The sequence below is a fragment of the Penaeus monodon genome, chromosome 42 (assembly GCF_015228065.2).
Source record: "Penaeus monodon isolate SGIC_2016 chromosome 42, NSTDA_Pmon_1, whole genome shotgun sequence".
NCBI lineage: Eukaryota > Metazoa > Arthropoda > Malacostraca > Decapoda > Penaeidae > Penaeus > Penaeus monodon.
The window spans coordinates 14,710,435-14,720,434 of record NC_051427.1 but is presented as its reverse complement, the minus strand read 5'-3'; the positions used below and the strand labels follow the sequence as shown (position 1 = coordinate 14,720,434).

Genomic DNA, 10,000 nt, shown 5'->3' with positions numbered 1-10,000 from the left:
AATATTAAACTTGAATATATCAACAGTACTTTTTCTTGTTTTGATCTTTGTGGAATATGTCAATACTTATTAGGTAATTTAATAACAATAATGCATGTGAGTTGCATCTGTCATATCATTCGTCTGACAATACCTAGCATTTGTCTTCTCTCGTATTATGACGATTGACCCAACATTAAAACAAAAGTATAAGAAAGCTAATTGATTTGAGACAAAGTATTATACAATATCATAAATTACCTGCAAATTTATAGTTTACTCCATGACTTACCACATATACTTAAAGTGGATGGAAAAGCAAGGGGTACCAACAATATCCTAGTGTTAACAACTATATTTCAAAAAGTATCGTTGTTTGGGTAAGAATGTTTAGGATGGTTTTCTAACAATAGATTTTTGTGTAGCTGTACATGTATCTGTAAATATTAATTTATAGATATGACACATAATTTCTTTTTTTAATAATGGCATGTATTATGAGCCTGTAAAATATTTCAGAAGCATTAATTTATTCATCTTTTATCCATAGAAATGCTAAGCAACATACTAACTTCTTTTCTTTGAAAGATGATGGTAGGATTGAGGTACTCTTGTCAGTATTCTGAAATATATTCACAATCTAACAAAATAACTGGAAAATAACTAAACACCCTAAAATAACAATGACTATGTTCAAAATAAGTCCCATAAATATGTTTAAGATTCTCTTAAAGGGCATAAAAAATGCACATACAGTATGATCAAATTATTGTAATCATGGCAATAAATAAGAAACACAATTTGCAAATCTGCCTCTTCCAACATTCATTTAAAAGTACAAATTCGAAGTTATGTTACATGGCATAATTACAGTACCATAGATTGTGATTTTATATTCATAACATGCAATATATGTTTATTTAAAATCAATGTACATATAGTTACAAGTAGTAGATAGCATGGCAATATAACCTTATTAGTTAAGTCTCTGTTTTATGTTTTGGCTGACACTACACTGGTAATTTCAAGATTTTATTTCAGCCAATATATTTTTTTTGTAATTTGTCACTGTATAATGGAATAGCACAATAGACTACTACATTAATACAAACATATATGTAAGTATCCTCCATACATTGAGTACATTTATATATCTATACTGATGTAAGTATTGCACTTCTTCCATCATAATAGAACTCTGAGTAAGCCTGCCATTACTTATCTACTCAAGCATAAGTAGCAGCACAAATAATGCCTATAAAGTTAGTAAGATTGGTGACGGACAATCCTTTCAGTGGGGCACACAGTTAAGCTGGTTCACTACCAATCTCTCTGAGTGGTTTACGAGACCAAGTTTGATATTCTTGTCAAGATTACAATGCAGTACTGCATTATCAATTTTTGCACTGTAAAAAAAAAAAATGTACAACTGTATATGGATACCTGAGCTCTCACCTCAAAGAATTAGTGTGTATATGATAACAATTTATTGGCTTCTGCCAGAAAATTGTCATGTTCATTATTTCTGTTGGATTCTGTATCATTATCACTATAAAATAAAGCAGATGCTGCAGACTAAAATCCACCACATAATTTTAAAGAAAAACTTTGTTTTACAAAACCAAAAGAATAACACTAGAACAAAACTGCAAAATTGCATGACAAAGGTAAGTGAAGTTATATGAAGGTTAGACTATGCTAAGGTTAGGTTAGGCTGAAGTTAAGGCTAGGTCACTGTTAAGTTAAGGTTAACCCAATGCTGCCAAGGAACATGTAATGTTCACTGTGGTACTGTTTTGTGAAATGTACTTATAATTAAATGACTCTGCAAGTGCTCAGCCATTAAACTTTAATTAGTAAACCTTGTGATCTTGCCTAATTTCCCATTTCTTTGAGTTTTCATAAAAACACACACACACACACACACACACACACACACACACGACACACACACACACACACACACACATACATACATACATACATACATACATACACACACACACACACACACACACACACACACACACACACACACACACACACACACACACACACACACACACACACAAAGGAGTGTCTATTATTACGAGATTATAATTATTATAGTGTTTTTAATTATACTAACTATATAAAATAAAACAGGATTATTTTAAAAAATCAAAGGAAAAGAGGAGATAGGTAGGATTAGTAACTGACTCCTTGGTGACTAGGTACATGTGGAGCTTATCTATGTGAAATTACAATTAACCCCTACGATCCGGATGGCATGACCGTCACACCATGAAGACATCTGGCTTATGGGGGAGGTGACAAGAACATGCCATCATGGGAAAATTTGAATGGTTGGGCATCTGGAACTTACTGTCATAAGAATTTCAGCTGAATGCTGGGGTAACGGGAATGCCCCGCCATAAGTGCACAAAGCTCTTGGAGAGTGATCAGACACAGTGGGTATTTAGGAAGAGACTTTTACATTATTTCTATCATAAATAAGTATGGAATACATTATCCTTGGGAGGACACTGTTTCCATGCTCAGGATCCTATTCCTGGCTGTTTTTCAGAAAACTGAATATTATGAAAAAATATAAAATATGACATAATAGTGTTACTTACAGTTATTATAACACTGAATTATGGTGTACCTAGAGATGATATGGAGTCTGTGCAAGGAAAACTGTCAATTACCATCTAGATAAAGCAAATCCAATGACCAATATAGTAAAGGGGAGGCATGGAGTCTTGTCACTGCACACAAATTGTTTTTGTGCACCTGGCTTAAAAGCTGCACAGCCAGTAGAGTCGCCACTCAAGTAAGCCTAATGACTGTTCTTTGGACCACATGATGGCAATGGAGCCTCTGGATCCAATGGGTTAATAAACTAAACTCACAGTAGGCATAGCGTGAATGTACATGCAATCCCCACAGAACTGGGTTAGAACCAAAATAAAAACACAGTAAAGTGTGTGCCTCCAAAGACATGAAGCACAGCAATAATGAAAACCAGAATAATTAATCATAGTATTTTATATCTAGCTGAAAAAAATATATGTTCTTGAAGGTTAAGATTGATTTAGAGTTCGATTTAAGTTATGATTAAGTTTGAATTAGGTTCATGTAAACATTCAGCTATGAGTCTGGTTACAGTTAATATGGCTTCAGTTACGTTAGGGTTTAGTTAAAAATGTATGTGATACAGGTATGCTACCCTCTGCCAGAGCTCTGAAGCAGTGACAGCTATAGCACTTGCAATACTTGGCCTTGGACAGATGTGGTTCAGAAAGATAGTTTTCTAGACATTGTCCACATCTATACCCAGTAGGTAGGGAGGGTATGATCGCAGGGCTACACAAAGCAGAATATATGCATTTGTGTCACTGTGACCCTAAACCGACCTTTATTGGAGGCAGACGAACATCCAGAGTTACTGTTCAAATTAACCCTACAATGTCGGTACCAGAAATCTCTGGTGTAAGTCATGCTGGTGACTTCTGGCAACCTTCAAGCCTTTTGGCCTGAGAGTCCGTTACGTATTGAGGAACTTCCTGCCCGACACTCTATAGCGAGTTGTGATACCTATAGCCATACCCATCATGATGAGTTGGTTTTTCATGATGGCTATAGGAGTACCTGGCTATAAGCGATTAAGGGAGTTTTTGAACTTTCACATTATGTGTTTATCGATTCTGCCAACTCTTTCTGTTGGTATGGTCGATATAAAGACATTCATGCATTTAGGTCTTACTACAGGCATGATGTTCACACATTATAATATTCAAAAAAGCTGCCAATTATATATCAATAATAACGGCAAAAAATTGTGGGTCCCAATAGCTACCTGAATATTTTTTTATTATTGAGAAACAAATGAGGGAAGGAGGGAGGGAGGAAGAGGATGAGAACAGGAAACAAAGACAGGGCAAGAGGTGGAAGTAGAAGTAGAGAGAGAGAGAGGGAGGAAGGGAAGGGGAGGGGGAGAATGAAGGAGAGGGAGAGGGAGAGGGAGAAGGAGAAGGAGAGAGAGAGAGAGAGAGAGAGAGAGAGAGGAGGAGAGAGAGAGAGAGAGAGAGGAGAAGAGAGAGAAGAGGGAGGGAGGAGAGGGAGGAGGGGGAGGGAAAAGAGAGAGAGGGAGAGAGAGGGAGGGAGAGAGGAGGGAGAGAGAGAGAGAGTAGAGAACGATGAGAGAGAGAGGAGGCAAGAATAGAGCCGAGAGGAGCGGCAAAAGAGACGGGAGAACGAGAGATGAAAGAAAGAGCAGGAGCAGAGAATGGAGATGAGAGAGAGAGATGGGATGAGAAGACAAAGCATTACGACGGATGAGTCAGAGAAGAAGAGAGAGAGAGAGAGAGAGAGAGAGAAGAGGAAGAGGAGAGAGAGAAAAAAGAGAGAGAAAGAGAAGAAAGAGAGCGAGAGGCAGATATTCCTATAGGAGAGAATTAGAAGAAATCACTGGAAAGTTAAATAGTGTAACTTCAACTTTCCGCCCATACTCCGCACAGAGCTGACGCACAAAATAGCAACAGAAAGTAGCCCAAATGTATTCTTGCAAACCCCGCAACTTTTTCCCATTAATAGCTAGTCTCAGTCATCCCATGCGTAATGGTGAGCTAAATATAACCTTCGGGATTTAGAAACAACCAAGATGCCATTTCACGACGGCATTTGATCGTCTCACAAAAAATAATGGATGAATTTCAGCGCCTGAAATGTGGGATATGAAAAAAAAATAATAAATGTTTTGCAAGATGATAAGAGAGCCTGGGAGTGGCCTCAATTATATTCCTTATTTCAGGGGAGAAGAATCCTTATAACATAACATCCATCGTCTTCTGAGCAATCTCTGTTTACTCATAGTGTTACTCAATACGTTTCCAGGCCCGTTATCCGCCTGAGAGTGGCGCAAAACGAACAAAAAAAATAGTATTGTTATTCTTACCATGTTGTTCCAGTGTGATTGTTCCTGTTACGTTCGAAAGTGTTCGTTCGTTGTTTTTTATTTTCTGGTGCTCAGATTTTAATCCTTTTACGTATTATGATTGGTATTAACTTCCTTTTATTTTTTTCCATATACTGTGGCTTTAAATAGAATGCATTCCTGATTCTGTGCGTTTAATGGCGATAAATTTATAGAGAACGAAGCCATGTAAGACGATCTGAACGCAAAAAGCAATTGGAAATGTATATTGAATTTACAAAACTCTAAATTTTTTCTAGTGGAAAAAGCCAAAGAATAATAATTTTCTATTTTGAAATTTAAACAAATTTCCGGATTCCTATAAATACCAAAATATTTTAAAAATGTACAAAGTTTTCAAAATGTTAATGGATTTTAAACACCACAAAATTTTCATTTTTTCAGTAAATATTTAATAAATAAATGATAAAAAAAAACACAAAAAAAAAAAAAAATTGCAAAAAAATTTAAATGAAAAGAGAACGCATCCTGCCCTGGGGAGAACAGCGTATTTTCCTTGTCCCCGTCTCTCTCTCTCTCTTCTCTCTCTCTCTCTCTCCCTCTTTTTTTTCCTCCTCTCTCCCCCCCCTTCCCTCTCCCTTCTCTCTCTTTTCTCTCTTCTCTCTCTCCCCCTCTCTTTTCTCCCCTCTCTCTCTCTCTCTCTCTCTCCCCTCTTCTCTCCTCCCCCTTTTCCCCTCTCTTCCCTTTTTCCCCCCCTTTCCTCTTCTTCTTCTTCCCTTTTTCTTCCTTCTGTCTTCTGTTTTTCTCCCTCTCTCTTCCTCCCCCCCTCTCCCCTCTCTCTCCCTCCTCCCTCTCTTCTTTTCCCCCCTCCTCTCTCTTCCCTCTCTAAAATCTTCTATTTTTCTTTCCCCCCCCTTCTCTCCTCCAATTCCCCCCCTCCTCTTTCCCCCTCCCTCTCTCTCTCTTCTCCCTCTCCTCCCTTCCCCCCTCTCCCCTCCTCTTCCCTCTCTCTCCTCCCCCCCGTCTCCTCTTTCTTCTCGCCTTTTTTTCTCTCCTTCCTCTCTCCCTCTTTTTCCCCCCCTTTTTCCCCTTCCCTCTCCTGCCTTTCTCTCTCTTCTCGCCCTTCTCCTCTTGCCTTCCCCCCTCCCTCCCCTTCCCCCCTACTCTCTTTTTTCCCCTTTTTTCCCCCCCTTTTCTTTTTTTTTCTCCCATTTTTTTTCCCTTTCCTCTTACCTTCCCCTTTTTTTTTTCCCCTTTTCCCCCTTTCCTTTTTTTCTTTTTTTTTTTTTTCCCCCTTTTCTTTTTTTTTTTTTTTTTTTTTTTCCCCCTTCTTGCTTCTCTTCTTTTTGTTGTTTCTTTCCCTTTTTCATTTTTTTTTTTTTTCCAAAAAAAAAAAAAATTTTCTTTCTTTTTTTTTTCTTTTTTTCTCTTTTTTTATTTCTTTTTTTTTTTTTTTTTTTTTTATTTTTTTATTATTTTTTATTATTATTATTTTATTATTAATTATATTTTTTTTTATATTTTTATATTTTCATTATTTTTTTATTAATATTATTATTATTATTATTATTATTATTATTATTATGTGTTGTTGTTGTTTGTTGTTTTGTTTGTGTTATTACTGTCTTATTATTATTATTATTATTATTATTATATTATTATTATTATTATTATTATATTATTATTATTCTATATTATTATTATCATCTTTATTGTTACTCTTATAATTATTATTATTATCATTAATATTGATATTAATATTATAATTATTATTATTATTATTATTATTGTTATTATTATTATTATTATTATTATTATTATTATTATTATTATTATTATTATTATTATTATTATTATTATTAGTGTTTTTGTTGTTACTTTATTTTTATATTATTATATTATATTATTATTATTATTATTATTATTTTCATCATCATCATCATTATCATCATCATCATCATCATCATCATCATCATCATCATCATCATCATCATCATCATCATCATCATCATCATCATCATCATCATCATCATCACATCATCATCATCATCATCATCATCATCATCAGTATTATTATTCGAATCCTTATTATTATTATCACTGTCATTATCAATACCATCATCTTTATTATTATCATTACCGTTACTGTTATCATCATTATCCTTTTTTTCAAAATCCCCTTGTTAGGTGATGTCGTATCTTTAAACCCAATGTATCTGAAAATATACACTATGTAGCTCCTTGCCTTCCAAGTTCTCATTTTTGTTTTCCTGTATGCTTTGCTTTGTTCCTCCTAAATCAACAGTTCCTTCCTTCTTTGCTGTTTTAACATATTTACCGCATTTTTTAGAAACATAAACATAAAGGCAATTCTTTTTAATGGAAACAAACCTAACCTTCTACTTTGATTAAACGTGCTCTTTTGAGTACAAAATACCAGCATCACTTTTTTTGTGTGTGGAACAAAACTTTGTAGTTATGACTGTTCTACTGAAAAAAAACTCCTTTCTCGCTCTACATATTCCAGTAGTATTCTTTCTTAATTTCAGTGTTCTTTATGTCATATGCTCCAAGAATACGCAGATATTTGTACCAATTATCTGCACTAATTTTGTTTGTTTTAATCCTCTCACCCAATGGAATCCCGATGTCTTCATTCTGAACCAACTTTCTTTAATTCATCTGCTCCAAGAGTACCCAGATATCTGTACCAATTAGCTGTACTATTAATATTCTATTTGTTTATTTGTTTGTTTTTGTCCTCTCACCCAGTGGAATCTGTGACTAAAACCCTGCACTTCATTCTTTATGTCCTCACTAAAATTCATTTGTATTAAGATTATCAGATTATTATTGGATTATCATCATTACTGTTCTTCCTCTTCTTATTAATGTTGTTGTTTTGTTGCTATTGTTATCAAAATTATTGTCCTTATTATTATAATTACTATCATCATTATTATTATTCTCTCTTCTCTTCTCTTCTTTCCTCTCCTCTCTTGTCTTCTCTTCTCTTCTCTTCTCTTCTCTTTTCTCTCTCTCTCTCTTTCTCTCTCTCTAGATAAATAAACTGACTAATAAGTGCAGTCATATTTATTCACATCAACGCAAGTTATTTTATAATTTAATGTCCCATGTTTTCCTCGATTCCAGTTTTGATTTTGATAAAAAAGAAAAAAAGAAAGAAAGAAAAAAAGTTATTAAAAATATTGGGCAAGTTTTGTCAGTTCAGTTTTTAGGAAACGATGAGTAGACCATCCCTGAAATAAAAAAAGAACAAGAATAACCAAAAGACTACCATGATAGTAAATGGTAAAATGGGGATAACGGAGAGGAAATATTAAATCTTTAAACTAAGAGCAACTGGCAACTGAAAACTGACAGCTGACGGGATGTAAACATTCCGGATCAGCTGTTTCGCGAAGCACGTGCTTAGGCAAGTGCGTAAGCTGTCCAGTTGTCAAAAACGTATACCGGTATAATCTTACAAGTAAGTTCCTTTTTTCGTGTTATCTGGGTGTCTCTTGCAGAAACAAAAGGAGGGAAGCGATTTGGTGATTTACGTTCATATTTTGTGTTTTGGCGTTATGCAGTGTGTGATCGATAAGTTTATTTTGTTAAATCGATTTTCTGCATTTGTTGTTTCCCAGGAAAAAACGTACTTGGAAGTAACACACATGGAGTTTTAAACAAGGAATCCGTTTGAAAAATAAATTATCCCCGTCAGTTGAAGTGAATAAATCAACTCAATGAAACATTTTGTGCCGAATATGTAATTCTAAGAACAAAGTTAGTCATTCAGGAAGCCACACCCAGACACCAGAGATTAGGATACTAACGTGTTTATCTCAGTTTCAGCATAAGCCATGACAGAAAGAAGTGCTAATAGACCACTTAGAATCTTGTGCCTTCATGGGTATAGGCAGAATGGCAGTACATTTCGGGAGAAAACAGGAGCTTTTAGGTAAAGTATGAAGAATTTTTTTTTTTTTATGTTGGTAATTGTATACTAAATGACCACACCCCTTTGAGGCTAACTCCCTGTTACTTCGCCAACAACCTTGAAGGCACTCCCAGAAATCCACAAACTCCACCATGTGAGCTAAATACCTTCCTACCTGATCACCATAGACTTAGTGTCCGCACAGCATTTCTTGAAACCAATTTTTTTCATTTCTGACTTTATTCAGTCTGTACATATTATTTCATAAATCAGTGAGTTTAGTTTTTTTCCCCTAGTGTCTTTAGCATTTCCCTATATTAGTTTAGTCATTATGTAAATATATACCTAAAGGTCTATATAAGGAAACATACATATATATGAAATCTTATATATTATTTTCTACTTTTCATGAAATCTATCATTATGATATTCTAGGTAAACATTTGTTAGGATAAATGGTAGATTTTTTTCTTAATTACTTTATTTATGCCATTAGTATTATATTTTTTTTTAGATGCACTTATTCTTTACTTGATTAGAGATTAAAGGGAACAAGATCTGTACTAGAATTTTGAAAGATATATGAAATTTAATCATATTACATATCTCAAAATAGAATAATCAGTACAGAAATATATGAATGGTAGCGTACACTGAATCCCAGAAAAAATAAGTTTATGAAAGATGAGACAGCAGTTTTTATTCTTCATGGATTCCAAAGCTTTCTTTAATGTACATTTTTTTTTTATGTATATATCATTACTTGCTATTCAGGATCTTAAATATTTGTGTCCTGTCTAATTATCTTTTAACTCTTACAGAAAACTATTAAAGAAACAAGTGGAATTTGAATTTATGACTTCCCCTTTGGAAGTGCCTCCCCTAGAAAGTGCCGATGACAAGGATGGAGGCTCAGGTTGGTGGTTCAGCCGTCCAGATGACTATTTTAAAGCTCAGGATGAGTCTGACTGCGTAAAAGGATTTGAGGTATGACGAGAGAAACCTTTCGAAAATCAGTATGGACCTTAAGTTTAGTTTGAGTTTTATTTTGTGATTTAAACACCATGCAATTATCTAGCCATCCATTGTGTACATATATATATATATATATATATATATATATATATATATATATATATATATATAGGGGTGATGTGTGT

General features: G+C 34.4%; 2 protein-coding genes across 2 annotated transcripts in view; one reads left to right on the top strand and one right to left on the bottom strand.

The window, feature by feature from the left end:
* Positions 1–5,037, bottom strand: part of LOC119599448 (DET1- and DDB1-associated protein 1-like) — an 11,377-nt gene extending 6,340 nt beyond the window's left edge. The window contains exon 1 of the mRNA XM_037949232.1: positions 4,919–5,037. Within this exon, the coding sequence (XP_037805160.1) occupies positions 4,919–4,921 (3 nt within the window). The 5' untranslated portion in view covers positions 4,922–5,037. The remainder of the gene's footprint in view (positions 1–4,918) is intronic.
* A 3,218-nt stretch (positions 5,038–8,255) lies between these two features.
* The window catches only part of LOC119598930 (esterase OVCA2-like), a 5,164-nt gene continuing 3,419 nt past the window's right edge, over positions 8,256–10,000 (top strand). The window contains 3 exon segments of the mRNA XM_037948641.1: positions 8,256–8,387; positions 8,750–8,861; positions 9,662–9,856. Of these exon segments, the coding sequence (XP_037804569.1) occupies positions 8,764–8,861; positions 9,662–9,856 (293 nt within the window). The 5' untranslated portion in view covers positions 8,256–8,387; positions 8,750–8,763.